Source organism: Chiloscyllium plagiosum, unplaced genomic scaffold, assembly GCF_037043375.1.
Source record: "Chiloscyllium plagiosum isolate Xiang-an unplaced genomic scaffold, Cpla_swu_hap1 HiC_scaffold_39, whole genome shotgun sequence".
Classification (NCBI taxonomy): Eukaryota; Metazoa; Chordata; class Chondrichthyes; order Orectolobiformes; family Hemiscylliidae; genus Chiloscyllium; species Chiloscyllium plagiosum.
The window spans coordinates 89,216,199-89,242,053 of NW_028270177.1; the positions used below are offsets into that span (position 1 = coordinate 89,216,199).

Sequence of the window (25,855 nt, forward strand, 5' to 3'; positions counted from 1 at the left end):
AGTATTTGGCTGGGAAAGGAGTAGGATGTGGGTAAATGTATTATTACTGACTGGCCTTGAAGAAAGAATTAAGCAAACTCAAGATTAGTGCATATTCATTCGAGATTTATTAACCATTTCAGAAAGCATTTTTATCCAAAAGGTTTATTTAAAAGCTAACAGAAGTGAATATAATGGCTGGATGCCACATTGAGACGAGAACACATGCGCTGTGAGCTGGGGATTTTCTGTACATTAGTAACAGTCACAAGAAAGGCAATACAAAGGCTCATCAGAAAGGGTAGCCAACCATTCTGAGTAAGGAACAAATAAAAACAAAACAAACGGGCTTCAAACAACTGGGAAGCTACAAGTTCTTCCAACCACAACCATCTCAAAGATATCAAAGTAAAAAGGAAAATCCATCAATAATTGTCTCAGTTCCACGCTGATAAACTGAAGTAATCTCACTGTTCGAGTCAGCAACAGGACAGATTGGAGATTGGGAATTCGGAGACCTTGATAAGCAGATCAGGAAAATCAAAGGGGTCCACAACTCATTCACTTAACCTGGAAAAGAGAGAGAAAGCAATGATGCAGATATTTATGATCAGGGACTTTCAGATATAATGTTTATTCAATGGCATACTTAGAGATTTCACAAAACACATTGGGCTGCTTGGCGTGAGAAAGATGTGATTATTCTCACCTTCACCAGAGTGACGGCAGCGCTGTAGAAAATACTCAGGAAGAACAAGGTGATGAACGTGGAAGCAGTTGTCCAGATGTTGCTGTTATCATCCTCATAGTCTTCAATCCAAGTGCGATCTATTGAATCTATGAATATAAAGCCGAGAGAACGCATTTAGATTGTTTATTGATCCATATCGATCTATCTGCATCCAAGTCATGTAATTGGAGACCATTACATCTTCATAAAGCAGTCACGTATTTCTCAAGTGTGACTCTTATCTGGTTCTATTAGTGCATTATTGACTCAGCAAGAAATTACAAATACTAACTGCACATGTTCTTTCCTCATTGTCCATGTCAGAACGTTTTAAATTATTTTTCTTTTCATCTATTATTTAAGGATATTATTATTTGAGGAATGCTTATTACGAATGATGATTTTAATTATTATATTATAAATATAGGCAGTGACAGCACTTTAGTTGAAAATTGTGGCCATCACTGAATAAAGGTTCAAATGTGATTCTCATCTTTTATATTGGTGACCAATTGCTTGGCAAATCATGAATATAAGTGACATCACAGTCAGGACATTGCTTCGTATTTTAGTTTGTAGGATCTGTATATTTAGGAATAAGTTTTTGTACGTGTGTCCCTTAATTTATTTGATCTACTGCTTGGTGTGTTTGGTTTCCCTTTAATGTTTGTGTATGTGGTTATAAGAGTCTCTTACTTCACTCTAGCCCATGTTGGAGTCTGTGCATGAATAAACATATTCCTGTTCCTTTACTGCTGGTGTGCTCATGTGTTTGTGCACCTAAAGTTTGGTCTTTTCCCAGTGTATAAGCATCATCATGCTAATATGCCACTTCGTTGCTGCCTATGCTTCTCTTGTAATGTCTTTGTGAATGTTCACTTTTCATTAGTGCTGTCTAAAACGTGTGCTTATGTGTCTGTTTCAGATCCTCCCTACACTGGGTTATTTTCATGTTTATGCTTAATAAATGTTAGCATGCAATGTTATGTTTTGATGGATGTTTATATTTAGATGATGATGTTTGCTTGTGTGGCAATCTTTCCCAAACCATCTCCTGATCAGCTTGTTTGTGCTATTGTTTGTGGATGCTTGCTGATCCTTGTGCCCATTACCCTTATTGAATAAACGCCCCTCTATTTGTTCATCTATGCACTTGTGTGCCTGCATGTGAGACTCTGAATTTGTGTGTGCGTGTGATATTGTATACATGCTGATCAATGTGGTTTAAAAATAACTAATTCAGCTGCCTCTGTCATCGTATGTTTGTGATTCGGAAAATGGGAAGATAATGATGTTAATGTTTATCTCTGTGCACTTACGTGCCTGTGTGAGTTGACATGTGGGAGGACATTTTTCGGAATTTGTATCTGTGTGTTCATGTGTGTATGTCTGTACGCATTGTGCTGTATGAATGGATATGTATTCATGCCCATTTGTGTGTTACCGTGTGTCGATGTTTCTCATGGTTATATGTGAGTCCTCCTGGTCATTTGTGCAAATGATTTTCTTTTGGTGTATGTGAGTTTCTGTATGAGCTTAGGTGAGTGTTCAAGTACCACTTGCATGTGTGGCTCTGTGCGAGTATGCGTGTGTGACATCTTATCTATATGCACATTTGAGTGTGCACATAAATATGTGTCATTACGTGTGTATTTGTGATCATCTCTCTGCATCTGTTCTTATACCAGACTGCAATTTTCATTATTCTAATTTATTGTTCTAATTTTAATGCATTGCCCATAATTAGATTTGACCTTGGTGTTACAGGAAACATTTCCCATCGTCGTGCAGAGATAAGCGTTTTATGAGCAACTCTTCTGTTGCAGTGATAGAACTTCTGTCTCTGAGAGAAAAGGCGTCAGTTCAAATCCCCACTGCCCCAGAGATAACATTTCTGAATATGTTTATTAGAAAATGTCTACTTGTGTTCCGTATGTGAAACAAAATGATATCAGGTATTCGAATACCAGAATTGATCCCATGTGCTCCAGAAAACTGAGACAAAACTATGGAATTCAAACCGGGACGATGCAAACCAGTTTTGGATAATGGGAATCAATGTTAATCATTTGTTAACAGAGCCAAGCGTGTCTAACTTGCTTCAAAGGTATTGTTTTGCATGGAAATGTTAAATCTTTGGACAGTAAGCAAGAAGCTGACTGTTCCTGTTCGCAACTGGGTTACATTACAGAGGACATCCACCATGAAAACTCTGCACAGGGAGCAAGAGGACAGACCATTCATCGTTCCCCTCCCCTCTGCTCCACAACAACTTCTCTGTTGATTCTCTTTGGTGTGAAAGTGAAGATACATTCTGTCAACTCATGCGCTGGCGCAAAATCCCTGGCAGTTCCCCAGAAACAAAGGTTACATTCAAACTGTTCGGCACTCTTTACGATTGGTATGTTCCAATCAAATTTAATTTTAAAGTGTCTTAAATTTACATTTCCAATTGGTGCAATTTGGCAGTTTAACACTGACATGAATTTTGTAAGAATGTCCAATCGGGGGAATCAAAAACACCAAGTTCAAAACTCGTGCCCTACTCTTGACATAAAATGGACATTGTCAGATTTTGTCACAGAGGGATTTAGGATGAATAAGGTACTTGGTGGAATCCTGCAATGAGTGAGCTTTACTCTGTCTCTGACCCAGGGTGTATCTGAGCAGAGAACATTAACTGCACAAGACACTTGTTACAGACCTGTTAATAATCGACTTTAACGACACAGATGGAATGTAAGTCAGGGTGAGAAACAACTAATTCAGTATTTAACTCATAACTGGAGGAAATAAAACTTCATTACTTCTGTTGAATTATTAAATGCAACTTTGAGATTTTTATTGACATGAATTAACAGTGTCCATCAGTGCAAGTGAAATGTTTACAAAACTCGGTTTACCGCTGGATTTATCGACTGTTCTGTTGATGATCTTCAATGGAATTGCTTCATGTCCCACCACACAGGAGTAAGAAGCACCGCTGGCCCACTCCTCCGCTGTAATGGATAACAGGCTGTACATGAAGAAGGAGGTGTTGTCGCTCTCCGCTATCACCTCGGTGTTCTTGTAGTTACTGGGATTCACTGGCTTGTCATTGTTTGTCCACTTGACGAAGATCTCTCGGGGGGAGAAACCTCTCACCAAACAGGTGAGGGAGAGAAACCTCTGAGCGGAGATTTCTTCTGTTGGTGGCAGGAGGACCGACACTGATGGCTCCAGCGGATTAATCACTGCAGAATATTTGAGACAAATATAAATCAACCAAAAAAATCCTGAACCAATATCACAATTTCACTAAATATTAAAATACGCCATGTTTAATTTGGGATTTATTCACTTTCGTTTTCTAAAGGAGCAGTATGGTACGCATACTGTTCAGTAAAAAAAGGAAAGTTTAATGTGAAAGTTGTCTCCATGTTTCCAGCCCACAACGAGGGCATTCTGTCCATTTGTCATTGCTGATGGTGACGTCACAACCCAGGCTTATTCCCACCTTATCTGACTTAATCAGAATACAATATCCTTTGGTCCATCTTTTTCTGAATCAGCTACTTAGCTATCCTGCCTTCAGATGCATCGTTAATGCACCCAACGGTGTTGGTTCATTTCCAATCAAAGCCTGCCATTGATGTAACTGGATCTGGATTACACAAGGGATCCTTTGTGCTTTAATCTCACCGCTCACCTTTCTCCTTGTGGATGGAGTCTCTCAGCGGAGTCGGTAGATTCTGATGGTACACCACACATTCAAAAGTAACGCCACTCAGCCAGGCTTCAGTAGAAATGTCTAATTTGCTGATCACACTGTCGGGATTCTGTCCAGGCTGCTCAGCAATCTCTGATTTCAGAGGCTTCTTTTCTTGTTTCCAGGTCACATTGACTCCAGAAGGAAGATTGGACACAACGCAGGTTAACGTCACCGTCGCCTCCAGTAAGACTTGTTCTACTGGCGGTGGGAGGATTTTAACGGTGTTAGGGTGGCACTCGGTATCTTCTATGAAACAAAAATCAAAGTCAATGAAAAATGCCCCTTTCTGATACAAACAGCCAATCTTCAGATTACTCCTTCACAGGGTGAAGACACCACCTTCAAAATGGCAACTCCAACTATTCTGAAATGATGCTTACTATTGTTGATGTATTTTGATCTGTGAAACATTTGTGATTACCTAGGACATACCCTGTGTAATTATTCCGAAAGAACACTGGCTTTGTTACAAGTGAAACCTGTGAAAAAAGTAAAATCATCAAAGATACCATCATGTAACCCATGGAATGACCTTTCTTTCGGAGTTTGTCTCTCACTTAAGACCATCTATTGATACTTGTGACAAGAGTAATCTGAATATAATGAGTTCATTTCCATGTTCATAACCTTTAGGTGCAAGTGCTGCTGGTCACACTGACTGCCAAATCAAATCCCAAATTTTGGACAGATTATAATAAATAATTATTATTCTCTTTGCAGAGTTCTAAAGTGTTACAGAAGCAGTGAACAGCCATGGAAAATCTGTTCATTATATTTAACATGATTAAAAATACTTTGCGTTATTGGTGTGATGTCATTCTCTAATTTATGTCATTGTTCCTCGTGGGCTGTGTTTGGAATAGATCTGAAAACAAGACATTGAGTACAGCATTGGATATTGAGAAGGACACCCATCTCCTTAAGTCTTTCCCTCCATTCAGTTAGTTCATAACTGGTCTGTACTTTCACTTTATTTACCAAGCTGCATTTTTTAATTTCTTCATAGAGCAGGAGAGAAAAAAAACAAACAAAAGCGTCTTAAATTAATCTACAAACGCGATGGAAATGTCACTAATTTTATAGACATCCACTACTCACTGTGTAAACATCATCACCCCAAACCAGGCTAAATCAGCCTGTCTCGAGTTCCTAGTTCATTCATCCCTATTGTAGCATTCCCACCAGAATTTATTCTCCTGCTTCATCCACTAATTACAGAGAGCATCTTAAAGCAGCTCAGTGAGATCACGTTTATCCCAGTTCATCAAATGTGATAGCCACTTGGTCTGTGGTCTGATCCCATAAATAAAGTTAAAGAGCTCAGTACCAGATAAAAATCGATGTCGTACAATGTCCAATAAACAGGTCATTCCTGAGCAGGGAATGAAGAATTGAACACATTTTGATTTATTTTCAAGTAAGGGTCACTGCATATTTTAACCACGTCAATTTGATAGAGGATCAGAATAAGGCTGTTCGGCCAATCCAGAGTTTAGATCAGAATGATGCTGGAAAAGCACAGCAGGTCAGGCAGCATCCGACGAGCAGGAAAATCGAGATTTCGGGCTAAAGCCATTCTCCTGCCTTCTCCCCGTACTAAACAAGAGCCGATCTATCTCTGGCTTGAATACACACAATGGCCTGGCCTCCACAGCCCTCTGCAGCAACATGTTCCACAGACTCATCACCCTCTGGCTGAAGAAATCCCTCCCCATCTCAGTTCTAAACGGTGCCCCTTTGACCCTGAGACTGTGCCTTTGGGTCCTAGTCTCGCCTACCAGTCAAAGCATCTATTCCACATTCACTCGACCTCAGTCTCTCAGTATTTTCTATGTTTCAATCAGATATCTCTCCAATATCCCCCTCCACCCCAAACTTACCCTTGAAGCGGCTACCAGGCAAGGATTCAGCACTCTGAATGCCTCTCCCAGCATGGTCAGGCAACAAACTATTTAACAAAGCTCACTGTCTCTCTATCTATCTTCAACAGAGAGGAAACCTGCTTTTCTGACTTGCCAAAAGGTTGAATTATGAGCAATGCTAATGTAACACTCAAACTGAAATGAGATACGTGGCATGTTGGGAAACGAGAAGCTGTACCGTGCTGTTTACTACGCCTGATAAATTAGTGTGTTTGATTCACATCAGAGTTCAGAGTGATTTGTAGCTCTCTCAGTCTGTGTCTCTTACCCTGGAGTGCGGTGATGTTTTTACTTTGAGTGTTCTCTCCATGAGTGACCTGGCAGGTATAGACCGCGCTGTTGTACCATTCACCATAAGGGACCATCAGCCGACTCGTCACCGAGAAGTTCCCGTTCGCCTCACACACGGGAGACGTGAAGAAGCCAGAATCCAAGCGTCGGCCATTTTTCAACCAACTCACGGAGATTGACTTCGGATGGAACGCGATAATTGAACAGACGACGGTTGCAAACTTGCTGCTTGCGATTTCTTCACTGGAGCTCACAGTTAGGAGAAGAGTTGGTGGGAGAGGACCTGTACCTTTAGGAAACACATCGCATACATTATCCGACGAATTTCATAACAAATACAATCAGTTCTCATATATCAAGGCTTCTTGTGGTTAATGGTCACAGGAATCATAATTGTGCAGAGTGCTGGAGAAGCTGGGATCCACACAGAAAGACCAGCAGGACAATGTGAAAGGCTAAAGTTAGAGGACACAGCAAGGGAGTCAAGGAGGCACAGAAACTATAGGCCGGTAACATCAGAAGGGAGATAGCAACGTTGGATGGTATTCGTTTTAATGACAGAGTCTGATGAACAAGGCAGACGAATTACTGGCATAAATGAAGATATGATGCCGTTGCTATCACGGAGACATATTGAGAGCCGGGCAGGAGTGGCTATTCAATATTCCAGGATTTAGTGCCTTCAGGCGAGACAGGGAAAGATAGAAAATGATGGGGGCGGGGGTGTGCGGTACAGAATGTTGCTTCTGTCGCAATTCTGACAAGAGTATTTTAGGCTGTAAAGAGAAATGAAATCATGGATACCTCCTTGAACAAAGGCAAATGGACAGTACTTCAAAACCAAAATACAGCAAACATAACTACTGGGAGAGCACGATAGACCTTACTATTGGTCCAAAATACCAAGTGCAAATACATGGGCAAATTTCAGAGACATGTAAATTAAATAGGGGATTGAGAAAAGAGGTTTTTAACTTCCTCAGCATAGGCTTGGATATTCATTTTGTCAAAAATTTAGAGGGAGCACAATTCTGAAAATGCCCCCAGGAGAATATTTGAACAAAGTATGTGTTTAATACAGAGAATTTTAATCCAGACCTTGCAAGAGAGGGGTGAACCGGAACTTAACTTTAGGGAATGAAGTGGACCCAGTGGGTAAAACACCAATGGTGGAGCACTTTGCAGACAGTGATGGTAAATCAGTTGGATTTCAGATTGTACTGCAAAGGAATAGAAATTGGCCCAAAGTTCTGAAAAGGGGAAGGACAATTTTAGTAAGATCAGGTAATGACTTGACCAGAGTGGACTGGAAGCTGACACTTATTGGTAAATCTGAGTCAGAGCAGTGTTACACATTTCATAAAGAGATAGGAAAATCACAGGGAGGACATTTCCCAGGAAGCCACTGCGTGTGACCAAGAATGCAGCGGGCTCTGGACACCAAAGGGCATGGAGGGGGAGATAAAGAGAAACAAGGGAGGCTTCCGGTCTATACTGAAATCTCAAAACAATAGAAACTAATATGAAGTACAGAAAATGCAACGGGAAGTTTGAAAGACAAAGGAATTAGAAGAGCAAAAAAGACCAAGAAAAAATAATAGCAATCAAAATAAAGGAAAATATTTTTAAAAGTTACAGACTCATTCATAATAAAAGAATTATTCGGGAAATAGTAATGCCCATTAAGTGTTATTATTGGAGTGGAGCCGGAGGATTTGGTTGTGGTCAAAACGAATGTGTTGTGTCAGTGTTCACTAGGAAGAGGGACAATGTGGGGACAGAAATCATGGAGGGGTATTGTGATGTACTTTCAGAAATTAGGACACATGACGTGATGTTCTGTGTTGTCTTGCTGAATGAAAAGTGGTTATATTTCCAGGGCAGATGAAAAGTATACCAAGCGGTTGAGCGATGCAAAGGATGAAATAGTTGGGTCGCTGACAATAATTTAGAATTCCTGTCTGGCCACAGCAGTTGTGCCGAGTGAGTGTAGATCAGCCAACGTTGCACTGTTATGCAGGACGAAGGAAGGGATAAATAATGAAAACACAGATCTGTCAAGCTAGTCTCAGTGGTAAGGAAACTATTGAGAAGTGAAATTAGTCTTCATTTGGAAGATAAATCAACAATTTTCAGCACGGTTTTATTGAGAGGAAGTCATGTGTAACAATTTGATAGTAGTTTTCATAGAGATAACTCGATGTCCAGATGATAGCAATAATCAGAGCCAATGGGATCCGAGTTAATTTGACAGATTGGATCTAGAACTGGCTGAGTGATGGGAGCAGGGGAAAATAGTCATCGGGTGTCTGGGTGACTGGAAATCTATGTCTCCTGGTGTTCTGTAGGGATTGGGGTTGATTTCTGTGCTATTTCTCTTACATACCAATGATTGAGATTCAAATTTAGGAGGATTAACCAGTGAATTCACAGATGAAATGAAAACTGTCATGTTGGTAAATCATGAGCATAATGGCTTTAGATTGCAGGAGGATATAAAAGGGTTGGTTGTATGTGAAGAGAAAAGTTGCAAATGGAAATTATTCTGAATAAATGTAAGGTGATGTAATTCGGCAGAAGAATCTGTGAGGTATGACGTTTTGAATGGTGGAACCCTGGAAAGGCCTGAGGATCTTTGGTGCATGTACCCACCGATTCCCTATCGTACTGTGTCGTCTGGATAAAGAGGCTAAGAAAGTGGGAGGATATTTGCTTTTATTAGCCTAGACATTGACAATGAAGAGTGGTGAGATGATACTGGAACTTAATAAAACACTGGTTAGGCCATACTGAAGCGTTGTGTGCATGTTATCGAAGGAATGCGATTACACTGAAGGCAGTATTGATTAGATTTGCCAGGATCTTGCCTGGGTTGGAGGGTTTTAGTTATGAAACTAGTTTAGATGGACAGGGGCTTTCCTTGGAGCAGAGGAGAATTAGGGAGAAGATTATCATGATGTCTAGAATTATTTTAGGCATAGACAGGGTAAACTGGATGAAACCTTTCCCCTTGATGGAGAGATCAATGCCTCAGGGGCACAGGGTGAAGGTAAGGCCAGGAGGTTCCAAGTGGATCTCAGGGGAAAACAAAATCAAACAGAGGGTGGTGTTAGCCTGGAGCTCAGCACCTATAAGTCATGTAGAGACTGAGCCCCTCATAATAAGTATGAAGTATCCTTGCAAGGGCAAGTCACACAAGGCAATGGATCATGTGCTGGCACATGAGACTGGAATAGTTAGGTGGCTGTTATTGATAGGCGTGAATTGGATGGATCAAAGGGCCTTTTTCCTGTGCTGTATAAGGTGATTCTGTGAAAACGGTTATAAATAATGCCTTATTCATATTAATCACAGATGATCTGTTTATCTCAGTTCCCACAACACTTACCTGGACATGGCATTACTTTGCTCTTGTGTGACCCGCTGTGTTGAACCTCACAGGAGATTTTGCTGGGGCAATCTACCGCTGACCCGGGCAGGGTTAACTGGTTGCTCAGGGTATAGGTTCCCTTCTTGTTTCTCACTGATGGGTAAGTCTTCAATCCAGTCGTGATTAGCTCCCCTCCTTTCTTCCAGGTTACCTTGGTGACGTCAGGGGAATAGTCCATCGCCAAACAACCAAAGATCACAGAACCGGTGTTGTGCTCCTGACAGGAGGAGACCAGGCCATAAAGCGTGGGGGGAGACGGTGTCTCTACAACAGAATGACCAATTGAGCATGTTAGTTTCTGTTAATTTGACCTTATCAGTTACTCAAATGTATCCTGAGCTGTAAACGTTTGCCAGTATGCTCCCGCTGAAGTCGACAGCATAACTGGGGTTTATTTTTGTTTCCTATCAGTTGCTGATCATGATCATTGGTTCCCTCTTTAGAAACATGCCCTCGACCATTGCCATATAATTTCGGAAGAAGAACATCCTGATCCCACCCCAGTAACTGTTTGAAGATCTCACCAACTGACACTTTCACTGGATTGCTGTGAAGAGCAAAGACGTTTCACAAAATACAAACCAAGGAAATGCAGATTCATCGAAATTCTACAGTGTGTGCAAACAGGCCATTTGGCCCAACAAGTCCACACCCACCCTCTGAAAAGTAACGCATCCAGACCCATTCCCCTACCCTATTATGCTACAGTTAACCCTGACTAATGCACCTAAACTCCCAATCACTGAACACAACATTTGCAATTCCCCCAGCTTGCACATCTTTGGAGTGTGGGAGGAAATGCACACAGACGTGGGGAGAAAGTGCCAACTCCACACAGACAGTCACCCGAGGCTGGAATGGAACCCGAGTCCCTAGCACTGTGAGGCAGCAGCACTAACCACGGAACCAGCGTGCTGCCCCACGAGGTGCCGTGCTGCTGGAAATACCCAACAGCTGGCAGTACCCCGGAGAGAAGTCAAAGTGAATCATAGAACATAGAACATTACAGCGCAGTATAGGCCCTTCGGCCCTCGATGTTGCGCTGCCCTGTCATACTAATCTGAAGCCCATCCCACCTACACTATCCCATGTACGTCCATATGTTAGCCCAATGATGACTTAAATGTACTTAAACTTGGCGAATCTACTACCGTTGCAGGCAAAGCATTCCATACCCTTATTACTCAATGAGTAAAGAAACTGCCTCTGACATCTGTCTTATACCTATCTCCCCTCACTTTAAAGTTGTGTCCCCTCGTGTTTGCCGTCCCCATACTTGGAAATCAGGTCCAGTGAGCCTTCCTCACTTATCAATGCAAGGCAGAATGTTCTCTCTGGGACGGAGGTCGCTGCAGCAGCAGCACAGGCAGGAGCTGAGCACTGGGACGGGGAGGATGGCTGTCACGGCTGAACTCATGCCAATTGGCTGGAAGTTGAAACATCTCATTTACAATTATCTGAATTCTGGAGGCCTCTGAAAAATGGAGGACTATTAAGGTTCAGAGACTTTGGAGTGTTACAGCTGAGTATTTACGTAAATATGATTTGAGAAATGAACAAGTAATCTTTAACTTTAATAACTATCAAACTGACACACAGTTCACCACCAAACCTCATGTCTCAGACTAACCACTGCACTTATTCTGTCTAGACCTAAATTCCCACTCACATTGACAAACCTTACCCTGCTATACACCCATTCATGCCCGGAACACACAACCCCTATCACACGAAACACATCCAAGGCAATCCATATTGGTAGTGTCGCTGAGCAGAGAGATCTCGGTGTCCATGTACATAGATCCCTAAAAGTTGCCAGCCAGTTTGATAGAGTTGTTAAGAAGGCATACTTTGTGTTGGCTTTCATCGATAGAGGGAATGAGTTTCAGAACCACGAGGTTAGGCTGCGGCTGTACAAAACTCTGGTGTGGCTGCTCTTGGGAGTATTGTGTACTGTTCTGGTCACCACATTATAGGGAGAATGTGGAAGCTTTGGAAGAGTTCAGAGGAGGTTTACCAGGATGTTGTTTGGTATGGTGGGAAGGTTTAATGAGGAAAGGATGAGGGTCTTGAGGCTGTTTTTATTTGAGAGAAGAAGGTTGAGAGGTTACTTAATTGAGACATAAAAGATAAACAGAGGGTGGACAGTGAAAGTCTTTTTCCTTGAATAGTGATGGCTAGCAGGAGAGGACATAGATGACAGATGTCAGAGGTTGTTTCTTTCCTCAGAGAGTAGTAGGGCCATGGAACACACTGCCTGCAACAATAGTACACTCGCCAACTTTAAGGGCATTTAAAAGGTCATTGGATAAACATATGGATGAAAATGGAATAGTGTAGGATAGATAGGCTTCAGATTGGTTCCACAGGCCAGCGCAACATTGAGGGCTGAAGGGCCTGTACTGCACCGTAATGTTCTATATTCTATATTCCAGATGGACATATGATCTCAATCCCTTTCACTCATTTACACTCCTGCCGCCCTGCACCTGGCCCATGGTGAATCTGGCCCTGACTGGACCTGGCACCATCATTTTCACAACCTCGGACAAAAGCCCACTACCCAAAACATGACCTCAGCCCTTGATCACTGACCTCTCACCTTACCCAAGTCAACCTGTGCACATTGCATCCCAGCTCCTTTCGCATCTGTGCTTTACCACCCACCATTTTGCCAGACTCCGAGCTTTGCATTTAGACAACACGTCCCCCTGTCACTTCATTACAGTGACCTTCCACCCCCGAAACATCCTGGCACTCTGCCCACCTCTACACTAACCAGCCTGGCACTCTGCCCACCTCTACACTAACCAGCCTGGCACACTGCCCACCTCTACACTAACCAGCCTGGCACACTGCCCACCTGTACACTAACCAGCCTGGCATCCTGCCCACCTCTACACTAACCAGCCTGGCATCTGCCCACCTCTACACTAACCAGCCTGGCACACTGCCCACCTCTACACTAACCAGCCTGGCACTCTGCCCACCTCTACACTAACCAGCCTGGCACACTGCCCACCTCTACACTAACCAGCCTGGCACTCTGCCCACCTCTACACTAACTAGCCTGGCATCCTGCTCACCTCTCCATAAACCAGCCTGGCAAAGACAGACCTCCTGCATTTCAGCTCAAACTACCCCTCACCTACCAAGCACAATTCGACCAAATTATCCTGTGACCATTACCATTTATCTTGATGCCACCTTGCCAGACAGAGTGCATGCAAGCTTACCCAGCAGCCAGCCAACACCTCACAGCCTTGCAGCCCAAACTCTCCCACATGCCAAATCTAGCCCCTCACTTGCTCACCACCTTCCAACTTTGAGCCTATTCCACCATAAAGTCAGTGAGTCATAAAGTCGTACAGCACAGAAACAGTTCCTTTGGTCCAGCTCATCCATGCTGACCAGAGTTCCCAAATTAAACTAATTCCACTTGCCTGCCTTTGGCCCATATCCATCCAGACCTATCCAGTTCCTGGAGCTGTTCAAATGTCTTCTAAATGTTGGACCTATCTCTGCATTTACCACTTCCTCTGGCAGTTCATTCCAATGTTTTGGACAGTTACAACATGAAGCCCCAACTGCTGCACTCAGTGCTCTGACCAATGAAGGTACATGTGCCAAACGCCTTCAACACACTAGCTACTTGAGACAACGCTTTCAAGAATCTTTGAGTCTGAACCCTCAGGGTCCTCAGTGTTCAATATCACTACCCAGTGCCTTACCATGAACTCTGTAAGACTCTATGAGTCTGGACCCTCAGGGCCCTGTGTTCAACATCACTACCCAGTGCCCTAAAATTAACTCTGTAAGTTGTGACCTGATTTGACTTCTCAAAAAGCAACACGTCGTATTCATTTAAATTACACTCAATCTGCCACTCCTCAGCCCATTGGCCCAGCTGATCAGGATCTCATTGTACGTTTAGATAACTTTCACTGCCAATTATACCACCAATGTTGGTGTTACGTGCAAACTTACAAACCATGTCCCATTCAATGTTTTCATGGCTTTCAACCAATATTGTACCCTGTTTGCCTTTCTCCCACATATCCGGAGCATTTTTGTAAGGATTGAAGGAATCTATCTCCTTATTGAAATCATTTAATGTTTAGTCCTCAATCAATTTCTGTGGTGGAGAATTCCAAAGGTTCACCATTCTTTTGCTGAACAGTAAACAATCAGGTTCAATGTTATCGGTGTGTTGGGAAGACTGGTGAGCAGCAAGATTCATGATGATCCCATGAATGGAATAGCATTCTAGAGGGGCCGAGGGGCCTTCTTCAGCTTCCAGTTTGCATGCTGACATGTCTCTTCAGCAGCATGTTCCAAAGCTGTGATCCTTGAGGATAAGGGCGCACATGCGTGTAAATGCTTCAACTGAAAGCTCTCCTCCAAATTAGACTTCAACTTGACTCTCAACTATTTCTCTGCCGTTTCCTCTTCCTCAATCACAGCCATGGGGCCCACTTCCTAACAGCGCTGTGAATGTGCTAATACCACACAAACTTCAGCAATTCAAATAGACTGATGATAACTGGTTTCTCAAGGCGATATAAAAAGTCGGACACTTACACACCTGTCTAGAGATTCAAACAACCACTGGAAGAATTGAAAATTATTTGAGGCACGTGGTTTCATTTTGTGTGATTTGACTGTGTTTTCACTGAATGAACAGAGCTATTTCTTAACCATACAATAGAAAGGAAGCTTCCCGCATTTTTAGCAAAGCAATCACACTTTATATTTCTTTATTCCAGGGAAGTATAGTGTTAAATTAATGAAATATGATGATTGGGATGTTTCAATTGGAAATTGTCAGAGATTTAAAGTTTACTTTCATGAGCAATTAATTCCAGCCTCATTGTGTCACAGTGCTCACAGGAATGTCTTTCAGAAATGGTGTCTCCCTTTGTTACGGGCAGTCAAATCAGTAAATCTGGGATAGTTTTTGCTCGTTAATCAAAGGTGTTGAAGAGTTTTAGCCAAAGGGAGACCTGTGGATTTAGCTCACAGATGCTCCATGATCTAAGTAAGTGGTGGAACAGCTCGAGGGGCTGAGTGCCCTCCTCTTGCTCCGACCTTCCTCTCATTGTGTCATTCATTAAGCTAGCACTGGCGGTGAACACTTTTTATTAAAATATTTCAACAAATTAATTGTTTCACACATGCTTTAAAAAAAAACCTTCAGTTGATTATTTGGAACGGGATCATTGACATTCTCTATCTGAGTGATCAAAATAACTTCCACCCAATTACAGCAGCCACTGCGCTCTGGAGTGTGTTGTTACTTCATAATAGTTTCTTGTGAAACTACAGCTCGAGATCAGGGCGCTCCAATTCAATGATTCTCTGATATTTAATATCTCTGAACATTCGCAATTTGTTCAAATGCATCTTTTCTCTGAAGAACGTATTTCATCGAACAGAACTTTTTTCAATGGAACAACAAACATTAAATGCTAGAAAACCAAAATAAAGACAGAAATTTCTGAAGAAACTCAGCAGGTCTAGCAGCTCCTGGGGAGAGAAGGCAAGGTTAACCTTTCGCATCCAGAGACCCCCGCCCCCCCCCCCCCCCCTTCACCAAATTGTTTTCATGTTTTTGGCACAAGAGCTCACACCTGTTGAGATAAACAGTGATTACGTTGGCTTGACTCCTGTTGGAAAAAGAATTCTTAGCAGAGGTACTGGATGGTCTGAGATAGCAATTGAAGACCAACTGAAAAGCTTTCACCATCTGCAGCAAGTGTTGGATTTAGCGGAACTCCCAGCGTACTGAACAATCAAATTCAGCTACAGCACTGGTTTAATATAAAGTAAACCAGCCTAAGCCTAATCTCATCAAATATGCTTCGAAAATGATTCATTCTGGATTAGTTATAAATGATATTGTTAGAATAGCAAATCAAAAGCTGGGATTTCTTTGAGCACTTACTCCATTAACCCCATCTAGCGATGCCCAAAAGCTTGTGAACAAATATTGATCTGGAAAAAGCTGCTAACCACCAAATTTCTGTTTAATATCTAAGAGACACAAGTCAGGACTGCGATTGAATAGATTTCATTGGCCTCTGTGAGTGGAATTCCAACAAACACCCAGACATGTCAATCTGCTTTCTTGCACTGAAGTAACCTGATAAGAGATTGTGTTACATACCTCTCTAACAGGTTGTAAGTGAACACAAGCCACCTGGCACAGAATCAGGGACTCTACTACAACATCACAACAGACCTGAACACAATGAGCTTGACACTATCACGGAGAACACAGCCCACATGTTTTGACAATACATAAACCATGTTAGTTATTATCACCTTCCAACAACCAGGGATTGTTCCAGAATGTTTGTACAATGAAAGTAACATTTCAACATATATCCAAGAATGCTTTGACAGCAGCTCCAAATTGTTCAAACTCTATGGGAACTACAGCGGAATAAATCTAGGAATTGCATTGCCATCAATTCACTGTCACTGGATTCCAACCTAGAACTCCCTTCCTCTTTCCCCTGTGAATGTTGCTGCACCAGACGGTCGACTTAGTTTGGAAAAGATTAAAATGTTTTGAAGTGTAATATGACCGTTGCCAGTGACATTAAAAGCTGATAATAGGTTTTCAAATAATAAGATGCAAAAAAATTCTGATTCTACATTGTGCCACGGAATATGTCCTGCATAACTGAGGCACAAAGAAAATATACAGCATATTTCCCTCTGCCTCGCTCAATCAAATATCTCTTGTTGCCAACAACCAATTTCAAAACTCTTGCTATCTGTCTTTTGTTCCTGAAACGTTCGTTCTGATTGGAACAACTTAGTCAGGGCTCTCAATTCTGGGGCACCTAATCGAATATTGTATTTCTGGCAGATAAAACTGGTTTTGAAGCGCGAGATGAAATTGAACTGTCTGAGATTCAGGTATCCGAACTGGACAATTTACAAATGGTCAGGACCATTGACAAGTTAGTCAGACATAGCACTGAAACAAACTGCACAACAGACTTAATCCTAGAGGATACATTGCTCAACTCCTCACGTCAAATATATTCACTGTAATTGAACATTCATCAGAGGAACTAACCAGAGGATTAATGTGAACAAGAATGTGTTCACAATGAACATAAATAACCACTGAGTTAATAAACTTAATAAGTCATTGTATTTAACAAAATTATTGAGGTGGGAAATATCGCCAATTAAAGCACAGATCCTGAGGAAATGGATTATTCTCTAAATTATTTTTACATATTCTTAAAACGTTCCTTGAACAGTGGAGATTTTGCATGCACTGCATAAAGTCAATACTGCATTCCAGTGTGGAAAGCATTTCTGTTGAAGGAATTAGGGCAAGGTCATTTTCTTGTTAACTGCTTTTAATGAACGAAAATGTTTAAAAAGGTATGAATTGAAAACATGCTTCTGTCTGGAGTTGCCCGCTTTAGCGGATGTCTAAGTAAATGTGGGCACTGCTGCCTCACAGATCCAGGGACCCAGGCTCGGTTCCAGCCTCGGGTGGCTGCCTATGTGGAGTTTACACAATCTCCCCTGTGTCTGCGTGGGTTTCCTCCCATAATCCAAAGATGTGCATGTCAGGTGAACTGGTCATGCTATATCGTCCATAGTGTTAGGTGCATTAGTCAGGGGTAAATATAGGGTAGGGGAATGGGTCTGGCTGGGTTAGCCTTCAGAGGGTCGGTGTCGACTTGTTGGGCCAAAAAGCCCGATACATACTGCAGGAAATCTAATCTAAATGATTGTCACACTTAACTAATGTGAGCAGATTCCTTCCGATCGCTACATTGCAATAAATCGGTCAAGTATATTAATTAAAATAAATATTACTCTCTTTTCAGTGTCTGAATAAACAATGTGCTCTGTTATCCTCTAGTTCATGTCTTCTGCAAATTTGTGAACTCTGCATCCGTCTGAACACATCGATGTGAAATGAATTCTCTGCGTTTGCAGCAAGCACTCCCATGGTTTTAAAAGTAGGGTTCCTACAGTATAGAAACAGGCCATTTGGCCCAACAATTCCACACTGACCCTCTGAATAGTAAGTAGCCCACCCAGACCCATTCCCCCTAATGTATATTTACCCCTGACTAATGCACCCTAACCGACACATCCCTGAACACTGTGTGCAATTTAGCACAGCCAATCACCTGACCTGCACATCTTTTGGACTGTGGGAGGAAACCAGAGCGCCCGAAGGAAACCCACGCAGACACAGGGAGAATGTGCAAACTCCACACAGGCAGTCACCCGAGGGTGGGATCGAATTTGGGACCCTGGCACTGTGAGGCAGTAGTGCCAACCACTGAGACATCATGCTGCCCTGCGAGTTCATGAGTGGATTATTTTAATTATTTCGAAATTTGGCCTTGGTCACATAATTCACTATAGCAGTTGTTTCGAAATAATGACTCCTCAGTTGATATTTTGTTGGAAAATGTAACTATTTATTTAAAATGCACAGATTGGGAACACCTAAAGCACTGTGCAGATTAAATAATTCAGTTAATGTTTTATTTTATCCAGTAAATCCAGTTTAATCAGGGACATAACAATTAATTAACTCAAGTTACGTGTGAAACTGATCAAAGCAGTGAAACTGACCTGTTCTTCATAGAATTGAGCAGAATTTCCAAATGGTCTTTGCCAATGATCTTTTCCAGCCAGAAAAATATGTATGTAGTGTACAGCGGAATTGAAAGGTGTGTGTTGATCAATTCCAACACAGTCATGGCATTTTTGCTCAAGAGCAAGAACTATTAGAACATTAGACTTTTGGAATTCTATTTATATTTCTCTATGACTTGTAAACTGTTAAAAAAAACACACCTTGTGATTGAACTAGATAGTGGGGTTCTGAATTTGGATTGTAAAGCATGGATTAGATTAATCCTTAATTATTACTTTTAAATAAAAATGGCGCCCGAAGGTATCTGTTTTCCGTTCATTTCTAAAACCTTTGCGATTTGCCTTTCACTTAATATTAGGCTTTATGAAATTTCACCTCGCATGCTGATTGCATTGAATGAGGAACCTGGAGCGGTTCACTGTCACCAACCATGTTAACATTGCAAAAACAATGTAGAAACCAGAAACGGTTTCCCAAATATAACATATTTAATGTTACCCAAGCACAGTCCCTCCTCAACAGATCAATGTGTTTGCAGCAGAACTAGCTCTGCAAACATTTTCAACAGAACCAAGAACATGATGTAACCTCACAAACAAAAAACAAATTGAAGTCTAACAAAGCTGCTCAGAATCCAGCAAACTACTGATTAAATTGAATAGACATAACAAGTCATAACAGCAGCTTTGTTTGTGAGGGGACTTAACACTTAAAGCTGTAACGTTTCTGGCAACAGTTCAATTTATTTCCAACCTGTACACCCTTCTTGATCATGACAATCTTGTGCAGCGCACAGTAGAGCGGTTGAAGGCATATATTGATTAATCACTTCATGATCAAAACAAAATTACTGAATGGACAAATATTACCACATTATAATTTTAAGTTAGCTTCAATTACATAATCTGATCAATTCTGCAGTTTCAGATTTTAGTCCCAAATTTTATTTTGAATGAGGCTACTCAAAACAAAATTCAGTTAGTTTACAATTAGAACTGAGTTTTTTTTTAAAGTCAATGCATTAAAAACTCGTTTGTTTTTTCATTTCTCACACTTCCGGGTTTCTGCCTTAAGTTGTTTTTCAGACCGTTACAAATGGATGTAATGTTTTCAATCAAGCAGAGAAAAATGTGTCATATAATTTTAACAAATGCAGAAATGATTCATGAAAAACCAAAGAACTTCACAAATATTGGTAATGAAAAGTAATCCAGAGAATCAATCTCCTCACCAGAGAGAAAACACCGATTACAGAAAGCATGAAAACGCTGATCAATTTCACAAACTGAATAAGATCCAATCAACTCAATTCAACAGAATCAAGGAAAATAAAACCAGAATCCAATCAACTCAGAACAACAGATTTGAATGAAACATAATCAGAATCCAAACAATTCAATTCAACAGAATCAAATAAACAATTTCAAAAGCCAATCAACACAATTCAACAAAACCAAGTAAAACCAGTCAGAATCCAATCAACACAGTTCAAACCGAACCAACTAAAACAAAGCCAAAATCCAATCAACTCAATTCAACAGAATCAAGTAAAACAAACTCAGAATCTCATCAACAGAATGCAATATAGCACCGCAAGAAAATTTTATGACAGTTTCTAACCTGCTTGTCATCAACAAAATTAACAAAATAAATGAGAAAATATAATCAGGGTAAGAACATATATTCACGAAGTTCATAATGATATTTTAGCATATTTTAATCATGTTTAGTAATATCTCGAACATCTTTGAATTCTTAGCGTTTGTTGTTGATAATAAAACTCACAGTCAGGGTGTCACTGACATTAACCATTATTTATAGCTGACTGATTAAGAGACATTAGGTGTTTCAAGTAACCCAGCCACACAGAATGCACATCTGATAAAAAAAAGCGATACAACGAGCAACTGACTCCATCATCCCCATTGTAACTATTTGCTGAGCCTTAACTGAAGTCCGTAATCAGTCTGAACAAAAATCAATCCTAACCAAACCAAACTCAGCACAGAATCTGAGTTTCATTTAATTCAGAAATTAGTCACATGAATAGAAAGTTTTTAAAAAGTCACTAAGAAAGTTCAAGGGTCTTACCTGAAGTCACTGTCACCATGGTCCCTTGGCCCCAGTAATCAAGATAGTCACAGTGTTACATTCTCTGGACTGGGTCACACAATAACTAGCTCTGCATAAAACTAATCAAAAATCTACCATCATTTTAAATTTTCAGAACCACAGGCAAAATAAAGTCATGATAAATCTTCATCACATAATTGCGCTAGTGAATTCTGATCATACTTGATAAATTTTAATACTGTTTTATACTTCACAGAGTAACACATGAGCTGATTCTCAAAATCCCCAACTGGTGTATCAATAATTACCCAAACACTTTCACGAATTAAATAGTGATACTGGCATTAAACCGCACAGAACTAATACTGACTGCAAGTTAAGACGGTTTGTAGAAGTAATCACTGACTAGTTTCAAACAATGGAGGCTGAATAGGTTTTTGTATTGGTCATAATTGCAGTGTCACTCCAGTTATATCACTGTGAGACACGTTGTGTCAAATACTATGACAGACTGTAAACTGTAAAATGCAGAGAATTTCTTCACTTCCTAGAAAGCAGTGATTCAGACTCCTCTAAAAATGATTCAGTGTGTTATTCCAGCTTTTACGATCCATTGTATTTTGAAAGCTTGGAATACTTTTCCAGCTTTGGTCTGCATTGAACTTGACAATCAACACGAAGAAGGTAGAAAAATTATACATTTGTACAAACTAGCACTACTGGATTGCGTTTAAATTGCATCTCACATTATTTCTCACTCCTGCCATGGTAGAAATCACCAATTTGAGATAAACACTTGTCAGTGGTTTTTGTATGAGGATGTCGCTGTGCACAACACTGTGACCCACTGTAGTATCACAATGATGTAGACCAGTACACTCATTCTCTGTTCTTTACTCCAGGTCTCAATTTTCATTTGAAAGAGCCATTTAGTTCTGATCATGTTTAGAATTGATGCCATAGTTGACATAACAATGAGCAGTGATTTCCTGAGCTGTCAGATATATTAAAACGAACATTTTGTCCGAGCATTTAATTGATGGAAGTGTTAGCAGTACATATGACATGCCCAAAACATTGTCCCATTGTGTCAGCAATTTGCTAGTTTAAATGGTACATTTCCTCTTTGATAGTTTTGTAAGAGGCAGCCTGAGGTCTGCTTCAGATCGCAGTTGGTATAATTGCATTTAAAACTCGTACTGACCGTCAGTTTATGATGGAATTGACTATAGTAGTACAGCAGCCACTCCAGACCCTGTCCGGGAACCTGTCGGACCCAGTGCATGGTGTAGCTGCCAAGAGCGAACCCGCTGGTTTTACAGGTCAGTTTCAGGCTGCCTGCGGGACGGCCAGTCTCTGCCTCTGGCTGGGTCAAAACAACCTCCGACTGGACACCTTTAAAAAGAAAACAAATAAACCCTGAGCATTAATGTTGGTGAAATCATGGCTGAGTCTTTTACATTCCTGCCGTAGACTAACATTGAGACAGTCACAAAGAGAGACTTGAACAAAAAACACTCACATGATAAGAAAGTCATTAACAAACTGAGAAAAAGTGTCGACACAATCATTCTGATAACTTGTGGGAAACAGTTCTGCTAAGATCTTTCTAAACAGAGCCGACCCACTGGTGTGTTGAATTACGGTCCAGTGCCCAGGATTTATATGGCCATCGGAAGGGGCAGGCTTACAGCTTCCGCATGTTGGTTTCCTGCTGGAGGCTCAGACTGGATCCTGGTATCAGCTTGTACAGCCCGAACACATGGGGTCATATCTTTACATGAGGTTCTGCTTAAACATGGACACATACACATCTTGGGATATTTATTTTGCTGAATAGCTTCTTTGGAAGTAAATCTGAGTAGCTTCGGGTCTGTTTCACATGATAGTTGCATGTATTTTGTTTAAAAAAACAAATTCAATTGGAAGTTAGCTCCCTTTATTTCTACATTCATTCACAAGCAGATAAAACTAAAATTAAAGTTCAAACATATTACTATCTAATAAAACAGTTGAGCTTTTCTTCCCTGGATACTGCAAGTCTCTGTCGCACTCAAAATAACATGTAATTCATACTAAACATTTCAAAATTCAATTTAGGCAACTGAATACAGAGCGTGTCCAAAGTGATTATATTTAGAATATTCAATTAGAAGTTAACTCCCTTTAATCCTACATTCCACCACAGCAGATAAAGCTAAAAAGAACTTCAATAATATTATTAGCCAACAAAATGAATGACTTTATTTTTGCTGTCACTCAAAGTCTCTCTCACATTACCAAATAACATACCATTTCTAATCTGCGTTTCTAAATTCAGTTTCGCCAACCTAATATGGAGCATGTCTAAAGTGATGATGTTCAGAATGTGAGTGAATGTCACTAAACAGTTTGAACCCGGAGATTAGAAGCACCTCCTTACATTGCAGAATGTCTCTCCCTGCATTTTTTTTTCAAATTGCTCCGACACTAAAATGCCCAGTAAAGGAAAGCTGTGTGCCTGAGAAACAAAATGTGAGTTTGCAGTGATACATAACACCGAGGTACACTTTTGAAAGAGCATCTAATGAACTCGAACAAGACAGTCCATAAGTTTTTTTTTTAAGTCCTCAACGTCTAAACCATTGCATGTAATAGTCTGGGTACATCAGGAATGTTTGGTTAAGTTAGAGAGTATTACAGTAATAATTACCACGAATGTAGGTTATAAACGGTGCATTTCTCTGCTCACTGATAGCACTGACAGGGCAGTTAACTCATAAAAATCAGCAAAAATTCGCTGTTACACTACACCAGTGTTAACCATGTATAAAGGGCCCACTCAGTTTTAATGAGATACATGAATCAGAGAATGGTGTAACAAGTGATGTGAGTTTGAACCAATTCAATTTTGTTAATTTACTTTGAGATGATAACAAATGTTACTTCAATGTGGGATTTTGGATCCATTAACTTCATTTTCAGGAGCTTTAAAGATACTCAATAAACAGGCTGAACTAACCAGAACGTCATTGCATTCAATGTCCTGTTTTCTGATAGTCATACAGTGAATGCTGTATTCAGTGACTTTCCTTTTAAAGGGAGAAATACCAAGTGAAATGTGTCCATTGTGAGTTAATGGGAAAATGTAGTTTGTTTGGTAGGATTTTACTTTAGTTGATTCATTTTCCCTTTAATCGGCCGGATCCAAGAGTTGGCAACAATTAAGCTGACTACAGAAAAGGTCCTTGAGTTCCCAGTTTCATTTACTGGAAGCAGATGGAGTTTCTGCAGTGGATCAAAGATATTGTGTCTCACTGTTGACCAGTTGGTGGAAAGCCAACTGCAAACTATAACCACCGCCTCCGCAGAAACACATCTACTCAGCAACAATGCTGGAGAAAAGTTTATTTTCAGTTGTGTAACTTGGAGAACTAGTCCCTCCTCTCATTGAAGGAAATATTCGCAGAGTCTCAGACACTACCTTAACATCAACAGTTCATTCAAGGATCACTACAGCACTGTTTAGTATTGAGAAAAACTGATCAATAGTCACAGAGTCATGTAGTGATACAGCATGGAAACAGACCCTTCGGTCCACCCAGTCCATGCCAGTCCTAATCCCAAACTAAACTAATCCCACCTGTGTGTACTTGGCCCATATCCATCCAAACATTTGATATTCATTTACTTATCCAAATGTCTTCTAAAGGTTGTAAGTATCCACCGCCAGACCATCCCACACACAAACCATTCTTTGTGTCTCTGGTATCCTTTTTAAAATGTTTCTCCACTCATTGGAAAAACATGTTCCCTATTGTTGAAATCCCCCACCATAGGGAAAATACACCAATGTCTGGGTCAAAAATTGAAAACAATCCCAGCTCCAAACATTTACAAAATATCACTATGGATCTTCCTCGAATCTAAAAAAGATTGTCCCCTTTGATCAATGATTTATAAAATTTACTCGCGTATCTACTGTGATAGACGTTTTCAAATAACTTCTTAGGTGCAAATTTTTTTCACATCAATCGGATTAAATTAACATTTCGTGCGCTACCCCCACACACAAAAAAACAAGTTTGTTAACACGAATTGCTCTGAGGAAGTCTACGATGCATTCTTTTATCAAGCAAAATCATTTCCAATGTTGTGAGAGCTCGTCTATCTTCTGTGCAATGGTCTGAATTTTAAGTTATGTCTGACTGCAGATGAAATTGGCTGATCTTGGTAAAAGTACAGTTTGTGCCTTTCGCATTGTGAATGTATATTGCTGACTTTAGTTGAATAAAGAGATGTTGTTCCAGCATCGTCTGGCACCATTAATTAGACCATTAATTTCCACATCACTAACCGTAGGGTCAGGTGTAGTTTATTGATATGTGATATTTTTGAAACGAAAGCTTCATACATTCCCAGTATGAATCATGTCAATTAGAGCCATTCACCTTTCCACTCATGGCTTTATAAACTTATATGAGGTCACCCCCCCCCCCCCCCCCCCCCCCGCCACCCCGAACTCTCACCCTCCAGTGACAAAAGTTACAGTCTATCTGGATTTCCAACATGATTCTGTTCCCTCACATTCTGCTGTGAAAGATCCTCCTGCCACCCCAGATCCACAGACAGTATCCCTTGTTACTAGTTCAAAGAAATGAAAGGAACTTCTCCCACCATATTGTTCAATTTTAGTTGGCTTCAAACACTATCACAAATAAATGTTCATGTCATTGCTGATTTTTGGGAGAATTCCGTGTACACAGTATCTGCTGAAATACCTGTAGTACCATCCTGAATCTGGTTCGCAGATTCATCTGTTGCTCACAAACGCATCCAGACATCAGGGAATAGTGAACATCGCCCACCCCCACCCCTCCACCCTTCCCCTCTGTACTTTGCACTTTGTGAAATCCGTGTTGTCAATAATCAGTTAAAAGAAAGTTTGTTCAAAACTTTCTTAATTCATGTTGCTGATCTTGGCTGAATAAAGGTATGTTGCTGTCAGCATTTCTGGGGAACATGTCTGCATTTTTTTCATGTCAGTTTA

The 25,855-nt window shown here is 40.7% G+C and overlaps 1 gene segment (V, D, J or C); it reads right to left on the reverse strand.

The window, feature by feature from the left end:
* Positions 1-90: 90 nt before the first annotated feature.
* On the reverse strand, positions 91-20,983 carry LOC148138803 (Ig heavy chain C region, membrane-bound form-like). The segment is given in 7 exon segments: positions 91-549; positions 689-816; positions 3,613-3,942; positions 4,398-4,706; positions 6,651-6,962; positions 10,062-10,367; positions 20,845-20,983. Coding segments are annotated over 7 exon segments (1,413 nt in total).
* Between the last annotated feature and the right edge of the window lie 4,872 nt (positions 20,984-25,855).